Below are 25,336 nucleotides of genomic sequence, written 5' to 3' on the forward strand. Positions count from 1 at the left end.
TCTAGCAAGAGCAAAGTTGCAGTGGTGAGTCTATAGCAAGAGCTCAGCAAGCCTACAGCATGAAAATTCAGCCACAGTGACCCCTGTGGTGGGATGACTATTGCACAACATAACTGAATCAGAAATTGCAGCAGACTTGCAGAATGTTTGCAAAGTTGATCTGGAGTCATACAATGCGGACTTGCTGCAATTGTGCAACAAATGTGGGAAGCCTGGCACATCTAGAAATTGCTTAGCAAGTCATTTTCAAACTTGCAGCACAATTGCTTGCTATCTGGGATCTGGTATTATTGGGGGACAAACAAAACGCCACTTTATGCCTTTATTGTAATTTTAAATTGTCATTTGTACCTTATGTGCTTACTATGTTCCTTCAGTTGTACTTACTTTAATAAATGTTACTGTCCAAAAAAATGGCCACCTCACCAGGGCCAGATTAACGTAGGGGCTATTGGAGCTGCAGCTCCAAGCCCCCACCTTTAATATAGGCCCAGCGGGGTTGGACTGACCATTTGGCCACTGCCATTGCCCTACTGATGCTGTCCACTGCCAAAAACCCCGGCCCCAAATGCATTTTGAAAAAATAAAATAAAATAAATAAATTGTAAAAAATAAGTTATAAAAAAATGAAATAAAAAAAAAACTGCTGACACCGTCCACTGCCCTCCACTGGAAAAAAAATTATAAAAAAGTAAAATTGTAAAAAAAAAAAAAAAAAAAGAATGTAAACAATACAAGATTGCAACAAATAATTAAAAAAATTTAAAAATGTAAAGAAAAGTATACAGAAAATTTGGGCTCATTCGCACGGGGTTCTCTTGCACATAGTGTGAATGAGCAGTTTGTTAAAAATACCTAATTAAAAATTTGTTTGCATTTTAATTTTATTTATTAACGATAAAAATGGCCCTCCAAAGTCCTCAGCACCAGGCCGATGATGCTCTTAATCCGGCCTTGCACCTCACACTTCATCACTGGAGGCATCCTGATGATGTAGAGGTGGTAGGACAGCAGAGGCAGTTGCCTACAGCTCTGCATTGAAGGAAAAATTTAAAAAGCCAGGCACCAAGGCATCCAAAGCATCTTTATTCACTCAAACAGTTGACTAAAGTTCACAAAGGTATCCAACCAGTGGTGGCTGCTCATGCAGGGCGCAGGGGCACCGCCTCTCTAATCCACTAATGTCTTCCTGTTTCTCCTCCCGGCTAATCAGGAAGCAGTTCCTGAGACCCAATTGGTCATGAGTCCTATTTCCTGATTGGTCAGGAGGAGAAGCGACTACTAGGACTTGGGAGGAGACGCAGGGGGGAACCCGCGACTTGGACGGGGTATGTGGTTGGTTGGCTGGCTGAAAAAAAAATTGAGCACCAGCCGCCACTGTATCCAACATGGGGGCTCCAAACTACTCCTTTCATCAGGGCTTGAAGCACATGATTAGAGCCAGAGGCTCGAATTGGCTTCTAAAAGGGTGGGCTCTGGGCACAGAGTACTGCGCCCGGAGCCCACCCAGTTGTGTGACATTAACAAAAAATATTTGCTAATGTCTTCCTGTTTCTCCTCCTGGCCAATCAGCAAGTGGGTTCCTGAGATCCAACTGGCCACGAGTCCTATTTCCTGAATGGTCAGGAGGAGAAGTGATCGCCGGGACTTGGGGGGAGACGTAGGGGGGAACCCGCTGAAGCCGCGACTCGGATGGGGTAAGTGCGGGGTCGGCGGGCAATGGGCGAGCGATCGGGGGGAGCGGTGATTGAGCAAGCGACGGGGGGGGGGGGGGGGGGTTTATGTGGTTGGTTGGCTGGATGAAAAAAAATTGACCATTAGCTGCCACTGTATTCAACATATTTGGGGGCTCCAAAGTACTCCTTTCATCAGGGCTTGATGTGTCTGTTGTAATGGAAATAAAAATGGATAATTGATAGCAGGCAGGTGGTTGTAGTCCACGGAACATGGCTACCAGTACAGAATCTCTAAGCTCCCCTGATCTCTCCCAATCCAAAGTAAAATGTGCTGTCTACAGTTGAGCCTTAAAGTATAAGTAAACCCAATCTCTTAAATCTCTTATAAACTTTGACATGTTAATGTAGCTTTAAAGTAATTTTCTTTATTTTTTTCATGTTTCTAAATTTGCATCTTTCATTAAAACACTGTCAATGTTCTTGTTTAGGCACTTTGTGTTATAGCGTGAAAACCTTCCCTTTCTCCCAATTGTACTCCTTTATTATAACCCTGTCATACAGATTTCCAGGGAAGACTTCAAGTGGCCATTTGAACACACATTAGGCAGGCATGGTTGCCATTAGGAATTCTGCCCGCCCTGATAAATGGCATGCAGTCATTGCTGGAGTACATGTAGACATGAAAAGGCTGCAAAGCAGCTGCAGGAGATCAGCAGCACTAGGATGTAACAAAGGATGAAAAAAGGTGAAAACAAGTATTGTATTAAAAACAATTGCAAGTGTTTATGGTGTACGATGCTTTGGAAAACTAAATATAAATCAGTCAGGGTTTACATCTCCATTAACCGGTGTCACTTTGATATGCAATTTTCTGTAAATGGTGAAGAGAGTGAAGAGAAAGGATTGCTGGTTGCTGTTTAGGATTCTTGCAGCCGCACACCTCCGTTCAGTGACCTTGCAAATGTTGACTTAAGTTATAGCTTCGCCCTGGTGAGATATTCGTGAACTATTTGTGATACTATCTGCCAGGAGACACATATTTTTTTCACCTCCTCTGCTTTCTATCTGCTCAACGAGGATTTTTTATTATGGCAATTAAATTATAAATAGTTTTTTTTTTATCAAGCTTGAAGTCCTTCAGAGGATCGCATTGCTGTTTCCTGCTTGAGTTTATCTTGTACAAAACAATTCCGGCTTTTGCCAGATCAGTTATGCTGGGGGATGTTTCAAAAATATTGATCCCTTCTAATGCATGTGCATGCACACAACTACCTAGCTAACAGCTACCTGGCAAAGCATTCTGGGAGACTCAGGATGATAAGAAATCAAGGCCAACACGTAGAACCAAGGGACTTGGAGCAAGGATGCAGAGTTAGAAAATATACATATTCCCCTCAGTAGACCATTTTCTTCAAGGACATAGCTACTTTGATTCTGTTTCTCCAGATAACATGCAACTATATAAGTACCTTGCGGCAGACATTTTTGCTCAGGTGGGGGGTGTCTTGGACCAGGCTGTGTTTTTTAACTGCAGTGTAGTCTGCATAGGGGTACCTGTCAGAAACCATGATATCAGACCGAGACAGAAGTACAGTTAAATCACACTTGTTTAATAATAAATGTAAAAAGAACAAAACGTAGTCAAAACATAGCCCAAGGTCAGTAACTGGAACGGATAGTCAGCCAAGCCAGAAGTCAGGGATCAATGTAGTGGAACAGCAAGCAGGATCTGGAGCCAGAAGGGATGTCAGCAAAGCAAGTCTTTAACCACTTGCTTACTGGGCACTTAAACCCCCCTCAGTCCCAGATCAATTTTCAGCTTTCAGCGCTGATGCACTTTGAATGACAATTGCGCGGTCATACAACACTGTACCCAAATGAAATTTTTATCATTTTTTTCCCACAAATAGAGCTTTCTTTTGGTGGTATTTAGTTACAGCTTGGAGTTTTATTTTTTGCTAAACAAACAAAAAAAGATGCAAAAAAAAAAAAAAAAAAATCATGTTTTAATAGTTTGTTATAAAATTTTGCAAACGGGTCATTTTTCTCCTTCATTGAAGTGCGCTGATTAGCCGGCACTGATGGCTGCATTGGTGGGCACTGATGGGCTGCATTGGTGGGCACTGATGGGCTGCATTGGTGGGCACTGATGGGCTGCACTGGTGGGCACTGATAGGCATAGTTAAGGCGGCACTAATAGGCACAGATAAGGCGGCACCGATGGGCACAGATAAGGCGGCACTGATGGGCAAAGATGGGCACATAAGATGGCACGGATGGGTGGCACAGATGGGTGGCACGGATGGGTGGCACGGATGGGCACTGATAGGTACCACAGATAGATGGGACTGATGGGCACTGATAGGTGGCACTGATAGGTGGCTCTGATAGGTGGCACTGCTGGGCACTGATGGGCGGCACTGCTGGGCACTGATGGGCGGCACTGCTGGGCACTGATGGGCGGCACTGGGGTGCAGCACCTTTGAGGCAGATTGGGTGGCACTGTGGGTGGCACTGTGGGTGGCACTGTGGGGTGGCACTGTGGGTGGCACTGTGGGCACTGACGGGGGCACTGACGGGGGGCACTTACTTTTGCGTTTTATTTTACTTCAGGATGGCACTGCGGGAGGCAGGTGGGCACTGGCAGGTGGCAGGTGGTCCCTTGTATTGATGGCCGTGATCGGGACTGATGTCCCGATCACGGCCGCCGGTGATCGGCTTTTTTTTTTCTCCTCGCGCTGTCAGCGCGAGGAGGAATAATAGCCGATTACCGGCTCCGTTCTATCACATGGTCAGCTGTCATTGGCTGACAGCTGATCACGTGATAAGGGGTCGGGATCGACCCCTTGCACGGATCGGTGATCAGGCGAGTCTCACGGACTCGCCGATCACAGAGCGCGCCGCGCGCGCCCCTCAGGGGGCGCGCAGGCCGCTCGTATCCGGGACGACGTCAATAGACGTAGTCCCGGAAATGTAGGTCCGCGCTGTTGCCGTCATTTGGCAATAGCGCGGATCTGTAGTGGTTAAAAAAGAACACAGGAGATTGGGTCTGTGATGTTGACCAAGGCGAAGGCTGAGATCCTCTGGACTGGACGGCTTAAGTAGGCAGGACTGACGAGCAGGATGTCATCAACAGCTGAGTAACTGTGGAGAGATAGGAGCTGGCAATTAGCCAACAGCTGAGCGGCCAGCTCAGAAAAGGAGGGGCTGAGCCCAGCCCTCACAGTACCTGAATCACAAAACTAGCACTACAGAATAACCAGTTCCATATCAGTTTGTGGGTGGGTTGAGCGTGCTGCAGGGGCAAAAACACGCACACAGTCCTGGTGCTAATAGTGGAACTTGTATTGAAGTAAAGGTGAAACAGTTGACAACAAACCCGGAGGGAGGAGGCCAAGCCAGGAACATTCACGGATGCCAATAGCGTGTAGCAGAGCAAGTTCCAGCTGAAGTAACAGCATCTACTTGGAGGGGAGAAATGCAGCTGTTCTAAGCCCAAACGGGAAGGTGTCCAAGCAGAGTGTGGAGCCCTAAGTTTTTCCAACTCGTCTGGAACCTCTGCCAACTGCTAATACTGGCCTTGACAGATGGGTGACCTGCCCCTACACTACCCATACACATATGCGTGGCAATAAATAAAAATGTATTAAACCAAACTTTATAAAACCAAACGCATGCCAAACCCAGGGGCCAGGGTCTTAAATAGACTCTATCACACATAAGATGGTCGCCTGAGTCACATGGGCAGCCAGCATCCAATCAGATTGTTGCCTGAGTGACTCAGAAAACCATAGAGATACCATGCTCCTTTTGACTTCCTTTCCCTCTCCACAGCCATTGCGGTTGAACACCACTTGCAGTGGAGACAACAGACTACACCTGCCTACAAGTTGAGACAGCTCAAAGATTTAATTTTCAAATTCATATTTGGATGTGATGTTCAGCTGTAATGATAAAAACAGTGCAGACCAACCCTTTTATTATGAGTAGGCACAATCAGCCTTTACAGGAGTGAACCGCATGTACAAATGTTGACTTTCTAAAAGTCAAAGCCCCAGTGCATCCTCAATGACAATGATAGAGCCTCCTGATAGGTCACTGAGGGCCCAGAATTGTACTGTTGGATGTGACCTGGGAGGTGCCCAAGCTCTGACTTTCAGTAGCCCAGTATCTATATAGGCAGGGGCTTTCTGGGGGTGCAATAAAGGACTGATACATGACACATGACGTATGTACTAGCACTGTATGTTACCTGTTCTTCAGTAGAAGCTTTGGTAAAGTTTTTTTAGAACATTTTTTAAAACCGATGCCGTAGTTTATCTTTGCGAAGAACCCTAATTGGAATTAGCGATATGTGCCAGCTAGGCAAATTCCAGCCTTGCATGTCAGCCTCTGTAATGATTAGCTGTTTGTTAAGGTCCCATCAGTTGAACCTCCACCTCTATGCAGGTTGATAAAGATAAAATATAAGCAGAGTGTTATACGACTTTACTGTGATAGCTGGATTGTGTTTTGGCCACTTGTAGGAAAACCTCATTTGACCTATCTAGAGTGTTACCCTTACTTATTCAATTTCCTTTAGAATTACCTTCAACTATGCAGTGCAAGGGACTGCCTGTGTTTAGGTGTGACCTCATATTATATGGTTTTGGTAAATATAAAGAAAAATTGTACAAGAAAACCATTCTTAGCCCTTGTACACATGGTCGGAGAATCCGTCGGAATGTGTCCTATCGGACCGTGTCGTCGGATAATCCGACTGTGTGTGGTATGCATCGGACTGATTCCGTCCGAATATCCGTCGGACCCAATTTTCCAACATGTTGGAAATATTTCCCGACCAACTGGGCCAATCGGACATACTCCGATCATGTGTAGAGAATTTTGAACGGACCAAGTGCCACGCATGCTCAGATCAAATTCCTACATCAAAGCTATTGGCTACTAGCCTGAATGTAGTCCCATCGTAACGAAATTACGTCATCACGTTCTGAGTGATTGGATTTTTCGACAACTTAGTCCGACCGTGTGTATGCAACAGTTTCGGACAAGATCCGACGGGCAAAATCCGACGGACAAAATCCGACGGATTTAGTTGTCGAAATCTCCGACCGTGTGTACAGGGGCTTAGATCTTGGATGCTAAGAAACTATTCTTAGCATCCATAGACATAGGAGAAAGATTATTAGGTACTTAAAGATTGTCTAATGGGTGTTTTGTGCAGCCACTGCCTCCAAGAATATGCCCAACAACATTTACAAATTACATCACCTAATGCATCTAGAACGGCCTCAATCAGGGTTCCTCCAGAGGTTGCTAGCGGTTGCATTTAGCAAAGGCAGACTGATCCTCTGCCGCGTGATACCTGCAACGTTCATTGCAATCGGCACCAACATGACTTTGCATAGTACCATTGGAGCCTCTCCTCTCTTCTTCATTTCTTGGTAATAGATAAAAATAATTTTGTCATATAAAGCAGGGGTGTGTCAAATGCACATGGGAAACATAGTCACCTAAGGGACTCTTTGGGGTTGATTTACTAAAACTGGAGAGTGCATGATCTGGTGCAGCTGTGCAAAGAAATCAATCAGCTTCCGGTTTTTTTTGTCAAAGCTTAATAAAACAAGCTAAAGTTAGAAGCTGATTGGCTACCACGTGAGAGTAATTTTGGATCTTCCCATTCAAATTTTAAAAAGATAGATACTATGTAACTAGGTGACTAGGATCAAATTGTGAACATGCTCTTCAATTCTAGGTCAAACAGTATCTAAAGGGAATTGGAGAAGCTTTTCACAAGTCTCCGTGGTGACTGGAGACCATAAAGGCGAAAAAGTAACTACTGAATACTAGTTGGATAAACCAGTAGCCTAGTTAAGACCCAATGAAAAGTACCACTTGCTTCTTCCCTGCCCTAGAAGTGAACAGTGTCCAGGTCTACATTTCAGCACCTGCCTGACCTATATAAAGTATAGATGGACTACCCAAGTCACAGAGAACCCTTGTTCAGTTGCAAAGTCTGCATAAATGGTGTGTCTACCCCTACAAATACTCTAGAAGTAGCAACCTCCTAGGTAGGCTGCTGGGTTTGGCAAGTCAGATTTAGTTTTCTGGCACTCCTAAAATTAGTTAAGCTGCATGTGGTTTCTTTGGGCTTCTCTGGGTTCTGCAGACTTGATTGTTCCCCGTTTTCTGGAATCTAGTGGGTGGGAGAATCAAATAGGCTGCCTGAATATTTATGCAGTTCCACCCAATCCCTGGGGAGGTGTGTGCAGATGGTGGATGAAAGATGCACATATCTATATAGTCTGGAACCACAGAGAGAGAGGGGTTCTTCTTTCCCAGGAGGAAAGGTTTCCAGGTTACAGTCTACCTTCTTGGATGTTCTGCTGAGGGTCCGGCTTGCTTATCAAGGTCCCAGCCATGCTCAACTAGATGGCCTATCCATCCACAAGCCCTATTGGTGGCTGAAAAGTGGTGCCATTGAAGACTTGTCTTGGGAGTTTTACAAAGGAGCCTGCTTGCTGGAGTCTGAGGGTGACTTCCCAGTCTTAAAGGACACTGAGTACCCACCTAAGGGGGAAGGACTTCAATAACTGTTGCTTTTGCTACCTCTGTTCAGAGAGAAAGGCTTGCCTGGCCTGAGACATTTTCTGTAGCGACTATTATATTTTACTGATCACATTAATGTGTCATAAACAATAGACATAATCATTTTTAGTAGAGGTTCCCTGAGATTTAACTTTAACTTTTGGATAGTTATGGGGCGTTTTTAAGAATCTGCAAAGATAATTTATGCCTCAAAAACTTTTAGATGTGTGTTTGTTTGTTTTAACTTTTTATTAATTTTAACAATCAGTGTTACAGAACAGAGCCTTCTGGGCATTCTCTGGCTCAAATCATACAAAACATACAAAATGTTGAAACAGACATTGCACTTGCCAGTGGTCAACCAAATCAAGGCAATGTCACAGGAGAATTAATATCCCTCACAGTAAAACCTGGGAAGTGCTCAAGGATAAACTAGTGAATATCGTACCAATAAAGTCTAATCTGACAAGTATAATCAAAGCATAATGCTAGGTGGTTTTAGGTCATCAAGGAAGCTGGACATAAATAAAGATAGGAAGACCACTAACATACATATTAAGTAGCAGAAGAATCAAGCCATATATCCCACATTTTATGAAATTTATTGTGACAACCTCGAAGAGATATGTACTTTTGTATAAGAAAATTACTAAGTTCACTAGAGCACTAGAAAATTACTAAGTTCACTCAGGCTTTCACACTACAAACAATGGTGCAGCTTTTTTAGGGCGGATTGCAGGCGCTATTTCTAACGCTATAGCGCCTGCAAAACGCCCTGGTGTGAAAGGGATCTAAAGAGGGAGCAGACAGGAGTAAAGATGGTGCTGCCATGAAAAAGGTGCAGGGCTCTCCGGTGTAGACATTGCTCTACCTAAACACTATTGCATAAGTGGTGCTTATATAAATGAATATATAAACACTGCACAAGTGATGCTTTATAAATGAATATATAAACACTGAACACTTAAAAAAATGATTAATGACTAACAGTTGCTCTTTAGCTCTAGTATGCCAAACCTGCAGCCTTTTATTTGTTGGGTGATATAAAAGTCCAGCATGCTTCGACTCATTATTCTTCAAAGCAGCAGTCACATAACACTGAGGCTTTAATACTACACAGGTAACTTATCTTCTCCTTCTCCATCTACAATTCTATATTAAATGTTGGCTGGAGACATCCACAATGTGGGAACAATGGACAGTTTTATCAAGAACTACAAGTCATAACGTGCCCATTAGCTCCCAGTATTTGTCAGGCATGATATTAAAAGAGCAAACAATAAACCTTCACCCAAGAGTTATGTACTCCTGACACGCACAGAGGTGTCACGTGACTTTTATTGCTGGATTTCACAGATATTTCCAACAAGAAGGATTTTATCACCGCTAATTATCGCTAGGCAGATCTTCTGTAGGCGTAGAGAGGATAAGACTTTTAAAAAAGAGGGAAATTAACCACTTGCTTACTGGGCACTTAAAGCGGGATTCCACCCTAAAGTGGAACCTCCGCTGATCGGATCCCTCCCCCCCTCCGGTGTCACAATTGATACCTTTCAGGGGGGAGGGGGGGTGGAGATACCTGTCAAAGACAGGTATTTTAACCCACTTCCGGGCATAGACTCCCGTGGGAGTCTACGCCATTTCCTGTCCTGCCGTGCTGTCTGCTGGGACACACACGGGTCCCAGTGACAGCGCGGAGATTTCCTATTGCGCGGCGCGGCTCGCGCATGCGCAGTAGGGAACCGGGAAGTGAAGCCGATTCGCTTCACTTCCTGATTCCCTCACCTAGAATGGTGACTGCATCGGCATCGCTGGAACCCGGGACAGGTGAGTGTCCATTTATTAAAAGTCAGCAGCTGTAGTATTTATAGCTGCTGGCTTTTAATATTTTTTTTGTAGGTGGAATCCCTCTTTAAACCCCCCTCCTGCCCAGACCAATTTTCAGCTTTCAGCGCTGATGCACTTTGAATGACAATTGCGCGGTCATACAACACTGTACCCAAATGAAATTTTTTATCATTTTTTTCCCACAAATAGAGCTTTCTTTTGGTGGTATTTAATTACAGCTGGGAGTTTTATTTTTTGCTAAACAAACAAAAACAGATGCAAAATAAAAAAAAATAAAAAAAATCATGTTTAATAGTTTGTTATAAAATTTTGCAAACAGGTCATTTTCCTCCTTCATTCAAATGCGCTGATGAGGCGGCGCTGGTGGGCACTGATAGGCTGCACTGTTGGGCACTGATAGGCACAGTTAAGGTGGCACTAATAGGCACAGATAAGGTGCCACTGATGGGCACAGATAAGGCAGTACTGATGGGCACAGATAAGGCGGCACTGATGGGCAAAGATGGGCACAGATAAGATGGCACGGATGGGTGGCATGGATGGGCACTGATGGGTACCACTGATAGATGGGACTGATGGGCACTGATAGGTGGCACTGCTGGGCACTGATGGGTGGCACTGCTGGGCACTGATGGGCGGCACTGCTGGGCACTGGTAGATGACACTGATGGGCACGGATATGTGGCACTGAGATGCAGCACTGTTTTTGATGCAGATTGTGGGCACTGATAGGTGGCACTGTGGGAACTGATAGATGGCACTGTGGGCACTGATAGGTGGCACTGTGGGCACTAATGGGTGGCACTGTGGGCACTAATGGGTGGCACTGATGAGTTTCACTTTTTCCCCTACTTAGGTGGCACTGGCAGTGGGCAGGTGGGCACTGATGATCTGGCCGTGATCGGGACTGAAGTCCCTCTCACGGCCGCCGGTGATCGGCTTTTTTTTTTCTCCTTGCGCTGACAGCTCTGTTGCGATCACATGATCAGCTGTCATTGGCTGACAGCTGATCACGTGGTAAGGGGTCGGGATCGACCCCTTGCTCCGATCTATGATCAGGCGAGTCTCATAGACTCGCTGATTACAGAGCGTGCCGCGCGCGCCCCTCAGGGGGCGCGCAGGCCACTCGTGCATGGGACGACGTCGTCCCGGCAAAGCAGGTCCGCGCTGTAGCGCGGATCTCTAGAGGTTAAGGGCTACGTTTTCATTTGTTCGGGGCATAATTTTAACATAAAAAAATGTTTTTGGAAAAATTTCATCTCGCTGTCCTGCGTAATATGGTACACAGTATACATCGTATAAATACATTGTATACATCATATAAATGATGTCTGATTACAGATGGGATTAAAGTGAGCCTGTGCCTTCTTCATGCATGGGCTAAGCAGAGGTTACATTTAAAGCTGAACTCTTGGCAGACATAAAGGATAATAAAGAAATGCTATTTCCTAATGCAGCTCTGTATTTTAAAAATTCTTAAATAATACTTTTTAAATGCAAACTGTTCAGGCCGTGAACAGCAGAGCTCAGACTAGGGGTGGAAAAAGCAACACAAGGAGACAATCATTTGTGCTTTAGTGCTTATGTGCTAACAAAGAACATACCGAGAGGAAGAGAGCTGGGTGACCAAAACCAGCCATCGGGTTCTCCTTTCACTGTCCAATCATAGATGGGGGGAGGAACGAGACCTTTTTCTGTTATTTAACTGCAGTAGAAAAAAATCAAGTTTTCTGCCCTCCCAGAAATGGATGTGCTATGTGGCAGAACTGTGTAAATAAAAGGACTGGCTGGATAGACATGAGATCACAAAAATGGTGTCAGCCCTGCCCAACTGTCTTTTGTTAACCTGCAGAATTCCTCCATCTCCATCTCCACAACATAGGGAGAATTGTTTTGTAGTCCAAGATACGAACTGGTAGGGCAGATTAGACTCATTAAGAATAATGGCGAAAGACTCCACAAGACATGGGACAGCTCTGAATTTCTGGCAGGATCAGACTGTATTTTTTGCACATATCAAAATGCCAACTCTATCCAATGCTGAAATTTCCATTTTGAGTAAATACTGATGTGTTAAATTGCACAACAGTTTCTCGTTTTTTCTTGGAGACCCACTTTTCCAATTCTGCTGCAACCAATACTAAGCCCATTCACAGTTTCTCTGTCTCCTATGTATCGAGTTTCCATGTTATATAAATGAATAACTGGGAGATTCAGTTGTGGCACCTTTATTATAGCCCAGGTGGAGGAGATAGAAGGGGAAAATGGAGACCCAAAATACAATATAGAGAAATTTCCACCATGCCTATTGTTCCGAGAAAATCAGTTATAAAAAGAGTTTTATTAAAGATCGTCAGGCATGTAAAAAAAAAAACTCACCTTTAGTTGATATTGATAAATACTTCTGAACGTTTTAAACCTTTACTGGATGACACAGAGGAGGATTCAAGCAGCATTTTGAGGGCATCTTCTTGCTTTATTCAGATTTGAAGAGATATTTTGAATTGTCAGAGCAGTTTAGGTTCTGATTTGTCTCGGGAAGGAAGGGGGGACGAGGGCAATCAGTCCATTCAATCCAAAAGATTATTCTGGTAAGACGGGTTGACCACAAATTGGCAGGAAGGGCATACAGATATACTGTATGACTGCTCCTCAACTTGTCTGGATGGATTTGGAGAACTTCCTCTTATATTTGCAGACGGCTTAAAGCAAATCTATGTTTTGACCATTTGGGGCCAAGTAATTGGTTGAGTCCGCCACAGATCTCCCCACCAACATGTACATGTTCGATTTTCGAATGGCCATTTGTGAAAGAGCATTTAACAGAGAATTCAATGTGCCCTTCATTAACTCAAAGAATTTGCATTCAACTGCAACAAATTTTTGGGCAGTTGCCATACTAATGAATGGAGTTAACATTTAGAATTGGATTCATTCAGATAAAAAAAGCAACAACAATTTTTCATTCTGAGCCTTTGAATTTTCTCGTCCTTACAGGCAAAAAACGAACATTGATTGTAAGCTCCTTGAGGGCAGGGACTGATATTAATGTATGATACATATGTAAAGCATTCCATAAATTCAAGGCTCTATATCAAAACCTGAAATAAAGAAATACATCTCCCCATTGACCAATGAATAATCAAACATTCTTTTGAATTACATTCTATCAGTCTATGGCCAATTTTATTCTGTGGCTCCCCCAACCATTCAGCTACCAGGAGAGCTGAGAAGCCCTGAGTAAGCCCCCCCCCCCTCCCCCCAATATAACAGTTCTCATTGGCACAATATTGCCCCATGGAGGAAGCCATATGCTAAAGTCCCAGTTATTTCCATCATCTTCCCACACTGATCTGAGTGGTGGGGAAGAAAACAAAAAAGGTAAGTATATCCTAGGGAAGGGTGGGGTGGTTGAAGTAAGCCTATTGTTTTGCTCTAGATGGACAAAGCATAGGTTTGCTTTAAGAAAGTAAAAATTGCTCTTACAGTGTTTTAGATGAACTGCTGACCAAATAAATATATAATAATTTCATGATTCTACATCAGTGGTCTCCAAACTGTAGCCTGGGGGCTAGATGTAGCCCTTTGCTCGCCTTTATCTGGCCCTTGGGGCATTACTCCACCAACTGACACTTATGATGGGGCACCATTCCCCCTACTGACACCATCAATGCAGCATTATTCCACCAACTGACGCCAATGATGGGGCGTCATTCCCCCTACTGACATCATCAATGGAATACTATTCTTCTAATTGATATCAACAATGAGCCACTATTCTTCTCATTGTTGATATCAACAATGGAGCACTATTCTTCTCATTGATATCAACAATGGGCCACTATTCTTCTCATTGTTGATATCAACAATAGAGCACTATTCTTCTCATTGATATCAACAATGGGGCACTATTCCTCCTATTGAAACCAATGATGGGGCACTGATGCCAGGGCATTTTTTACTCTCACTGTCCACAGTCTGGTCCTCCTAAAGCCTTATGGACAGTAAACTGGCCCTTGGCTTGGAAAGTTTGGAGACCTCTGATCTACACCCTCAGTTAATATCTTCACCAAGCCATAAACTAGATACCCTCTGCTTCATGTAACAACTTGTTTGCCATCAAAAATTACCTTCATGATAAAAAACATCTCCAGTACTTCACCCATAAACAAACACACTGTATATGAAGCTCAGCACTCAAAAATATCTGTGACCTCTACCATGTTTTATAACATACTGGTATTTCAAAACTGCTGAGTCCACAAAGTATGGGAAACAGTTTGTGGACACCTAACCATCACACCTATATGAGCTTCTTGGACATCTCATTCCAAAACCACAGGTATTAATATGAAGAGTACCCCCAATAATAGGATCTTTCTGGGAAGGCTTTACACACAATTTTGGAGTGTATCTGTGCCCATTCACCCAAAAGAACAACGTGTGAGATCAGGCTCTGATGTTGGATTAGAAGATCAGGCTAGATTATTGCAAGCCTACAGCATACATTACCAACACTGCCAGGTCCTTGTTGTTCCCCAGGCTATGGCTAGGGAGTAGCAATTGTTGGTTTCTTTGCCTTTTCTATCTTTAAAGTGTTGTAACTGATGTTATTAGCCATCACCCTCTAGTTTTCCTTTGCTGGGTTGTTGTTCACTCCTTCAAGAAAGAAGAATGCTTTGCCTTGAATTGTCAACAATGTACCCTTTTGCCTATCTCCTTGTGTGGAGCTTACTAATACCCACAAAGTCAGTTCATCTGTTGGCGATGGCCTTTATGTCACCTAATAAAAATGTTTGAATTTAAGAAAACCAGGCTCAAAATCAGTGTTCCAATGCTATTCCCCCTATCCTACCCCGCTGATAATTATGAGTTGAAGGACCAACGTCAGGTTCTCCACCCAACCAACACCAAGACGTTTGCCCTTCCACTCCCCCCATACCCTCTCCTCCCCTACTTCCCCGCCCCACCTCACCCGTTACAGTAATTCCTTTGGCATAGGCTGAACAGTTGTTCTTTCATTGAAAGTTTGTACCTGTACATGGATCCTGTTGTAACTTGTATTCGCTGTTACCTTTAATAAAATATATTTAAAATAAAAATCAGTGTTCCAATTCAGAGATGATCACTAGGGTTGAGGTCAGTGCTCAGAATAGAGCACTTGAGGTCCTCCAAACCAAAACCATTAAACCATGTCTTTATGGAGCTGGAATTTCCACAGGGACACAGAACAGAGAAGGGTCTTCCTCAAACTATTGTCACAACAATGTTTATTTCTAATGGGCCACATCCACACAGTACAGAACACACCTGACCCCCAACACACTACAACAAGTGTACAGTGGTATGTTGGGAAATAAAGTCAGGAAGTCGTTTTTTTTATTTGTGTGGTCACTTTCTGATGAAAGAATGAATGGGAAGATGCAACACCACTTAGCCCCTGTACACACGGTCAGAGATTTCGACAACCAAATCCGTCGGATTTTGTCCGTCGGATCTTGTCCGAAACTGTTGCATACACACGGTTGGACTAAGTTGTCAAAAAATCAGATCTTTCAGAACGTGATGACGTAATTTCGTTACGATGGGACTACATTCAGCGCTAGTAGCCAATAGCTTTGATGTAGGAATTTGATCTCCGATCGAACCAGTTGGTCGGGAAATATTTCCAACAAGTTGGAAAATTGGGTCCGACGGATATTCCGACGGAATCAGTCCGATGCATACCACACACAGTCGGATTATCCAACAACACGGTCTGATAGGACACATTCCGACGGATTCTCCGACCGTGTGTACAAGGCTTAAAAATGCACCCTTCCATGTGAATATAGACTTTACAGTGCACTACTGCTGTCTGTGTACCTGTTGGGGAGATTTCTCTTTACTTCTTGTCTATTTTGGGTAGAAAGCAAAACAGAAAGTGAGGGCATATCCCTACAACAGAGATTATGGCAGAAATACAAACATTTTCTAAAACATTGAGGAAGATCGATGATTTTTTTTTTTTATTATTGTTGTCTACGTCTACATTTGGGAGATCTCTCCTCACTTACGGTCCAGGGTGACAGACAGAACCATAAGAGAATCTTCTCTATGGGGATGCAGCAATTTAGCCAACAGAGCAGCCTTTCTCAACTAGGATGCTGTAGAACCCTAAGGTTCCTCCAAAGGTTACCAGGGGTTCCTTGGTGCCTGTTTAGTTCTAGGGCCAACGTCATTTGGCAAAGCCAGCAGCATGACACCATGTTGGTAAGGGGGGCATTCTAACCAACACTGTAAGGGTTGCAGTCTTCCTACTGGCCACCAATGTAAGGGGCATTTTTCCCATTGACCTCAAATAAATTGGTTTTAGCTGGGGACCCCCAAGACCTGAATATTATTTTAGCCCTTGTACACACGGTCGGAGATTCCGACGGAATGTGTCCTATCGGACCATTTTGTCGGATATTCCGACTGTCTATGGTCTGCATCGGACTGTTTCCGTCGGAATATCCGACGGACCAAGTTTTCCAACTTGCCGGTAAAATTTTCCGACAAAATGGTCCTATCGGACATACTCCGATCATGTGTAGCCTACTCCAACGGACAAAGTGCCACGCATGCTCAGATCAAATTCCTAGACCAAAGCTATTGGCTACTAGCCTGAACGTAGTCCCGTCGTAACGAAATAACATCATCACATTATGTACAATCGGATTTTCCGACAACTTAGTCCAACCGTGTGTATGCAACATCACTTCCGGACCTCTTCCGGAATTAATCCGTCGGAATTACTCAGACGGATTTGGTTGTCGGAATCTCTGACCGTGTGTACAAGGGCTTAGAGGTTCCCTGGGGTAAAAAGAAAGGCTGCAACAGAGGTTCTAACCCTTCCCCATTCTGTCTAAAGCTATAAAGAATGTGTTGTGTGGAGCTGTCCTCTAAATTCCTGAGTTTGGGTGGATGTCTCTCTCTCCTTATTTGTCTTGTGGTGACTAGTGGTAGCCTTGGCTCGTTAAACACTCAATTTGAAGTTAGCGAGCTGTGTCTATTCTTCTACATGCTGTGCTGTGTATTAGTGTACTATTGTGTGTGTGTCCATTTGTCTGGCTTATCTTTGTGTACCCAGATAGGGCACAGCGTGTGTATCTTTCTGTATGTTCACTAGTGTTTATGTGTCTCTACATGCGTGCCACTTATATTAATCAGACTCATCAAGATCATAAAAGAAATAAATCTTGATCTCTGATTTATATGTTTTGAGATTAAGTATCAATGATTACATTGCCATTTCTCTGACATTGTGCTGATGTATCACTGCAAAAAAAGTTGTTGTCCTTTTTGTATTTTATTGTATTGTGTTTTTAGAAAATACAATTAAAAATGTTGCATAAAAACAAAAAAGAAAAGAAAAGAGGGAAATCTAAAATGTAACCGCATCAACCTTCTTCCTATATAAAGTTTTTATTATTTGGTTCTGAATCCAGGAAGACTTTTTTATAGACTGTAGGGTGTTTTCCTTACAGTTATTCTATGTGTAAATGTCCCATATTAAAATTTTTTATGATTTTAAAATGGTTTTAACTATAGAGATTTGTAGATTAGCCACTGAAAGGGAGATCTAATTTTTAATTACTTTCGCTCAATGTAAAATCAATCACTAAAATCTCATAGCATGTTATAATTCTTTAAACTGTCACTTTCAATGAAATCTGCAGCTTTCATTAAAATGATACCAAACACACAGCGTTTAATTTACATTGCCCCTTATATTTGTGTATGTGGATGATGGCTCTGTAATTATTTACATTTTAATTGATATACAGCTGTCACATGAGCCCGATCTTTCCCAGCCTGTTTGCAGGAAACCATAAGCAGGAAGAGCTTCTAGTTAAAAAAAAAAACTTTTGGAATACAGAATAAAAATAAATAATTGATATCAATAAACTGTTTTAAATTGTCATACAAGTATATATTTGAAATTAAACCTTTATTATTTTTTGCAAATAACAGGGTGTGGGACAAGGGCCTGTTCCCAACAACCCTGGCTGGTGGTTTTGGGGGTCTGCGGGCGGGTAGCTTATTGCAATCAGGGGCATGCTGGGGCGATGATGTCACTAGGGGGTAGGGTGACCCCCCCCCCACCCCTTAGTTATTTAAGAACTGTCAGATGGTGGGAGCCTTCAGCATGAGTGGACCTTTTTTTTTTTTCCAGATCGGTGGTGGTGGCGGGTGTCGTGATTGATGATGGATATACACTTATTTTTTTCATTTTAATTATGTCTTTTTTTATACTACACATTTTTTTTGGTGAATGGGTAGGGGTAGAACCAGGGTTGTGGGGAAGAGGCCCTTGTCCCCATCCTCCCTGCCCTCATGTTGAGGGCATGTGACCTGATATGGTTTGGGGGGGCGCTCACTCGTCCCCTCACTTTCTTGACCTGCTGGGCTGCATGCTCAGATAAGGGTCTGGTATAGATTTTGGGGGGACCCCATGCCATTTTTTTTTAATTTGGCATTGTGTTCCCCTCAAAATCCATACCAGACCTGAAGGACATGGTATGCATTGGGGGGGGGGGGGCACACCGTTTTTTTTCTCTGAATGTTTTGTTGCCGGTAATTCTTTTTTTTACATTCAGCTGTCAGTGGTGAATCCTGCTGCCAGCTGATGACTCATTGGATGTTAAGGATGCAGTGGCCTCCCTTTTCTTAACAACCATGTTGTTTACTGGTTGTTGAAGAGGAGTTTCCATGAAAAAATATTAAAAGTCAGCAGCTACAAATACTGCAGCTGCTGACTTTTAATAATCGGACACTTACCTGTTCCAGGGTCCAGCGATGTGGGGGATCGAAGCCCCGCTCATCCCCCCCTCCACTCGGCGGTGCCGGCATTGCAACTGTGGTCACCCGGATGTGGCTTCACAGCCGGGCACCCACTGCGCATGCGCGAGCGGCCCCACGCGCCATGATTGGCCACGTAGTCATTTGGGACCTTTCACGTGTCCCAAATGACTGACAGGAGGGAGGGGGCAGAGCTGAGCTCTTCCTTTGCCGAGGGGAAGTGATGTCACCAGCCCAGGCACTGAAGGAGGCAGACTACGAGGGACCCCCTAGCAACAGGCATTTAGAGGTGAGTTAAAATATTTTTTTAAGAAATTTTAGTAATTTTTTTATTTTATTTTTTCTGTGGAACACCACTTTAAGGACGCAGATGTCGGCCCGCTCCTTAACAGCGCTTATTTATTAATGTAAATAAATACGCCGGCCAGTGTCAGGTGTTAAATTACCATGTTTTCAAGTATCGCAAGACAAAAAAAAACTTTCTTTTGTAGTGTTTTTTTGTAAATGCCAAAAAACTTTTTGAAAAAAAAAAGGGGGGAAACATACGGTTTTGGAGTCTAATATCATTGTATGTATTGAGGCTCTAGGAGAAGTAAAGCACAAGCACTGTGCTGCATTACTAAGCAGAAACTTTAACAAGCATGTATAATAAGCAAATATAGATTTGCCCATGTACATATATATATATTTAAAACCTATAAATAGAAATGAGTTTTTAAAATGCTTTAACACACAGTAATATTATCCCCATTAAAGGGAAACTCCACAAAAACAGCTCAACACACAATTTATTGTTTTGTAATTCTGTTCTGCCAGTCTTGTTCTCCCTGCCAAACAATACAGCCAGAAATATCAGACTACAGCTTTCTGGTTCAGCTTATTATTAACAAACAAGGTCATAAAGCAAAAAAAAAAAAAAACAAGACAAAGGGTAAGAGGATTTATCTTTGCCTACCCACAAGAGCTTGCAATCTAAATGATATAATGGAGAACACTGACATCTAGAACCAATAAACAGTACAAGTATGCATAATGGGATTTTAAATACCCTCCAGTGAGCAAAAAATACTTCAATCATATAAAAAAAATACAAATCTTTATTTTAGACAATAAAATCTCTTAGTAAAAACATATATTTTTGTGTGTATTTGTACATTAATACCATTAATTGTCATCCACCAAATGGGTATAGGTCATGGTGGTTTGGCCGAGACAGGAAAAATGAGGTTGACACATTTCGCGTCATCGCTTCTTCAGGACCTTCTATCTCTTACGTAAATGCAAAAGGGTAAAATAAGCTTTTGAACGCAAAAAATTCATGCTTAGTTTACAGTACATCAAAGATAAATTTTAATACAAGATAGAAAACATGTGTGACATACATAATATTATATAATGGCTGCAGGGCCATCTTTAACATTGATTGGACCCTGGGCAAACATTTTCTTGGGCCCTCCTGAATCCACTTGTCAACTATTTCCAGGCAGTGTAGGCTCAAGGGGCAGCTGCTTTGGGCCCCACAACAATGACTGGGCCCGGAGCAGCTGCCCCTTTTTACCCTGCCTTAAAGACGGCCCTGAATGGTTGTCCCCAGAGTGGGGAGAGAGGAGAAGAGAAGAAGGACAGAGAGACAAAAAAAGGGGGGGGGGAAACCCATGTATGTACCTTTCCATAAGATGTGAGTGCACCATATGTGATTCAACTATTCAGATTGTCTTTAATTATATAATATTGCAATCAGGAGAACTCATGTGAATCTGGTCTCACCAGCCCTTGGGAGGGTAACCAACTAGACCCAGGGCCATGTGTGATGAGGTTCCATACCAAAGCCATGAAGGGTCCCTCTGGCTCCGTGCCACTAGGGGGCCCCATAAAGGTTGCCAGCCATAGTAAAACCATGGGAAGTATGTAAAAATCTGTGTTTTTTTTTTACATCTGTCTCTGAAATGTCCCTTGCCGACATCCCTTTGGTCTAAAAATCCCAAGATTATAGCTGCCCCACCTCTCCAGTACCTTCTCAGCCAATAGAAACATGTCTGTGTATACTGTGTGATTGTATACTGTGTGTGTGTGTGTGTGTATACTGTGTGTGTGTATACTGTGTGGCCCCATAATGTTTGATTGCCTGGGGGCCCCATAATCTCCTATTGCCCAGGGGGCTCCATGAGTTGTCAGTCCACCTCTGGGGTCGGGTATTCTTATGGTGACAACATTGAACCATGCCTACATAATCTCTGCTAAACCAGCCACTTGTAGTCTCCATGAGAGGCCCATGTGACAGTATGACAACGCATGAGCACAATGGGGAGACAGGGACAGAGTGTTGTCATCCTATAAAAGGAAGTACCTGAAGAAGGACATTTATGGCAGGATCACCAGGTATTATTTGTCTTAAAGCTGCAAACTTTTTTAAAACTTCAACGTGTTAAATCTGAGATGACATTTTAGTGCTTGGGTTTGCATATTTAAGTGGCGTTAGCTGTTTGCTAAAAAGGCGAGTACATTTTCCTGTCATTCCGACTTTAGATTGCTATAAAAAAAATCCATTTACAGACAGGAATATTAGGTGTCAATGCAGCCGTAGTAGCCAGGCTTGTCAATGAAAGTCTCAGTAAGCTGTGTATCTGTAGAGGAGGAGGAGGGGGGTATACAGTGTATAGCCAGAGTATGATTAAACATTAACCCTGAACTCCACCCAAAGCCAGCTATAGGCTTCCTTACTCAGGTAGACCCATGTAGAGTGCTACCTTCACTGCAATGTAAGGCCATTGGTGGAGAGACAGCTGGAGTCCATGTAGCACAGCTTCAGAGGCCAACAACCCCGGAGTGGTCACCTGCTGGAGGACAGCCGCTCTATGCTGATGATAATGAGAGATTCCAAACCTTTAATAGATATGGAAATGGCAGATTACACCGAGGCTCTGGACCCCGCTTATACCACTCTGGAGTTCGAGAATATGCAAGTGCTGACCATAGGGAATGGTAAGACCGGGGGCATCATGGGGGCAATTCTAGAGAATATGATGAGTGACCAGGGATACGTGACTACACTGCCATCAGATCATTGTGTATCATTGTATATGATTGTGTATCATTGTACGGAGAGGTGACTACACTGTCATCAGATCATTGTGTATCATTGTATATGATTGTGTATTATTGTACGGAGAGGTGACTACACTGTCATTAATCATTGTGTATTATTGTGTATCATTGTACTGAGATGTGACTACACTGTCATCAGATCATTTTGTATCATTGTGTATCATTGTACTAAGAGGTGACTACACTGTCATTAGATCATTTATTGTGTATCATTTTACTGAGAGGTGACTACACTGTCATCGTATTATTGTGTATCATTATACGGAGAGGTGACTACACTGTCATCGTATTATTGTGTATCATTATACGGAGAGGTGACTACACTGTCATCGTATTATTGTGTATCATTATACGGAGAGGTGACTACACTGTCATTAGATCATTGTGTATCATTGTGTATCATTGTACTGAGACGTGACTACACTGTCATCAGATCATTGTGTATTATTGTATATAATTGTGTATCATTGTACTGAGAGGTGACTACACTGTCATCAGATCATTGTATACAATTGTGTATCATTGTACTGAGAGGTGACTACACTGTCATTAGATCATTGTGTATTATTGTGTATAATTGTACTGAGAAGTGACTACACTGTCATCATATCATTGTATATCAATGTGTATCATTGTACGGAGAAGTGACTACACTGTCATTACATCATTGTGTATCATTGTATATCATTGTACTGTGGTGACTACACTGTCATCATATCATTGTGTATCATTGTAGATCATTGTGTATTACTGTACTGAGAGATGACTACACTGTCATTGTATCATTATGTACCATTGTGTATCATTGTACGGAGAGATGACTACACAGTCATTAGATCATTGTGTATCATTGTATATCATTGTACTGAGAGATGACTACACTGTCATTGTATCTTTATGTATCATTGTGTATCATTGTACGGAGAGGTGACTACACAGTCATTAGATCATTGTGTATCATTGTCCAGATGCTTGTCTCACAGTTTCCTTCTCCTTGGACATGATGTCGTGGTTCATTATTGATCAGATATTTATTTAGTCACAACTGGTCAGCAATTTCTATAACCTTGCAGCGTCACCTAAAGCATTCTATACACACTACAACCTGATTGTACAATCTCTATACTATCACCTTTTCACATATCAGAACTATGTGCTGTGATTTCTTACCCAAATGACTCATTTCAATTTAAAGAAACAATATGAAAATGAATAGTTCATTAAAAGATAAATGAATAAAACAAGCATTTGCTGCAGCGTTCATCTTCAGTTCAGAGATGCCCGCTTCCTGCCATGGTCAGCATCATTCCTTCTGCAATGTCTGATCCCTAGTTGCCCTTTACCTGCCCAGCCTGTGATTGGACAGGGGAAGGAGAAGCAGCATGTAGGTAGGTACAGTCTATATTCTCCATTGTAGGTGGTACTCACCCACAGCGGCGATGCAGATGGGATAGGAATTTGGGAGAAGTCATGTTTCTTTATGATTTTCTTGGTCACTTGGCTAGTGATCTATAACTCTGGTGGCCATCTTGGGTCAGGTAGAGTCTATTTAAGTCTCTGACCACTGAGTTTGACACGCATTATGCTAGTGGACAGGCTCCTCCTATCAGCATGAGTCTTCAGTATATGAAATGATTTTGCTCTTTATGCTGTTGCTTTCTCTCACACTCTCATACAGGACTACAAAGGGCTGATACCAGGTCATATTATAGTTGCCACCTCATCCCTTTAAACCCGAACACATATGAATTACACGGGTTCTGAGGTTAATTAAATGCAGATAAGGCACCAAGTGAGTTTAATTATCACCTTAATCAACCACAGAACTTGTGTAATTAATATGTGTTCGGGTTTAAAGGAATGAGGTGGCAACCCATTTTACTGACTGTGTCTGGCACTTCAGTTTGAATGTCAGGAGTAAAAAGTCAACTAGGGTTAATACTTGTTGATTGCCTGACCTCATATGCTGCTATGTAAACAAGGCATTTCCCCGTTCTGCCCAGTGACATGACAGAGATCTACTCCTCCCTGTCATCAGGAGCAGTGATCGCTGTCATGTGAGTGGAAACCCACCCCCCCCCACAGTTAGAATCACTCCCTAGGACACCCTTAACCCCTTCATCGCACCCTCGCTGTATAAATGACAATGGTCCCAAAATAGTGTCGAAAGTGTCCGATGTGTCCGCCATAATGTCGTAGTCATGATAAAAATCAGAGATCGCCGCCATTACTGATAACAAAAAATGAATAATAAAAATGCCATAAAACTATCCCCTATTTTGATATAACTAAACCAATCAATATGCGCTTATTGCGATTTTTTTATAGCAATGATATGTAGAAGAATACATATCGGCCTAAACTGTGGAAGAAATTCGTTTTTTTATATATTTTTGGGGGATATTTATTATAGCAAAAAGTAAAAAATATTGCTTTTTTTTCAAAATTGTCGCTCTTTTTTTGTTTATACTGCGAAAAATAAAAACCGCAGAGGTGATCAAATACCACCAAAAGAAAGCTCTATTTGTGGGGAAAAAAGGACGTCTATCTTGTTAGGGAGCCACGTCGCACGACCGCGCAATTGTCAATTAAATCGGTGCAGTGCCGAATCGCAAAAAGGACTCTGGTCAGGAAGGGGGTCAAATCTTCCGGGGCTGAATCGGTTAAAGTGTTTTTGTTTTACTAGTTTGAAGTACAAAAAGTATCTGTTGATTCCGGCAGAAATCATGTGTGTACTCTTATTAGTTATCATTGTTCCCAGTTCTTTCTGTGGGCAACAGAAACCCTCCCCCCCCCCCCCCCCAATGTTATGTCAAAGAGAATTGGGAGTCTTCTGTAGTCCTAAAACACTTCTTGTTCTAAGGTGACAACACCTGTCCTTATAAATACAATAGAGTGAGTGAGAGTTGTCACCCTGGGACAGGAAGTGTGTAACAGGGTGACATGCTGAGGATGTAGTGATGGATGGTGCTGGGGGATTCGGAATCCACTGTTATTGCCTCTCCTATGTTGTTCTGAAGACATTGATTGTTGGATCTATTAAAGCTATTTATTTATTCATTATATATTTTTGCGTTTTGATGAAATGTATGATAAATGGTTGCTAGTTTTAAAGGGGTTGTAAAGGTTATTTATTCATTTTTATTTATTTTATAACAAACATTATTATTATTTCAGGTACTTGCACAGTACCGCCGTCAATTTATGCAGCGCTTTACATATATATATATATATATATATATATATATATATACAGGCATGTACTGGCCATCGGGACTACCGGGAGATTCCCGGTG

General features: G+C 42.6%; 1 protein-coding gene across 4 annotated transcripts in view; it reads left to right on the forward strand.

Annotated features, from left to right (window-relative positions):
* Nucleotides 1–25,336, forward strand: part of HNF4A (hepatocyte nuclear factor 4 alpha) — a 199,420-nt gene that overhangs the window by 103,103 nt on the left and 70,981 nt on the right. For 2 of the 4 annotated variants that reach the window (XR_013263594.1, XM_077460218.1), the window contains exon 1: nucleotides 21,666–21,917. The exons of 1 other annotated variant lie outside the window; for it this stretch is intronic. Coding sequence is in view for 2 of the 3 variants with exons in the window: in XM_077460218.1 (XP_077316344.1) it covers nucleotides 21,791–21,917 (127 nt within the window). In the remaining variant the exon portion in view is untranslated. Of the gene's footprint in view, nucleotides 1–21,665; nucleotides 21,918–25,336 lie in introns of those variants that run through there. One more of the 4 variants, XM_077460217.1, reaches the window with a different exon arrangement.

The sequence above is a fragment of the Lithobates pipiens genome, unplaced genomic scaffold (genome assembly GCF_037356315.1).
Source record: "Lithobates pipiens isolate NorthernLeopardFrog02 unplaced genomic scaffold, aLitPip1_a1.2 Scaffold_28, whole genome shotgun sequence".
Classification (NCBI taxonomy): domain Eukaryota; kingdom Metazoa; phylum Chordata; class Amphibia; order Anura; family Ranidae; genus Lithobates; species Lithobates pipiens.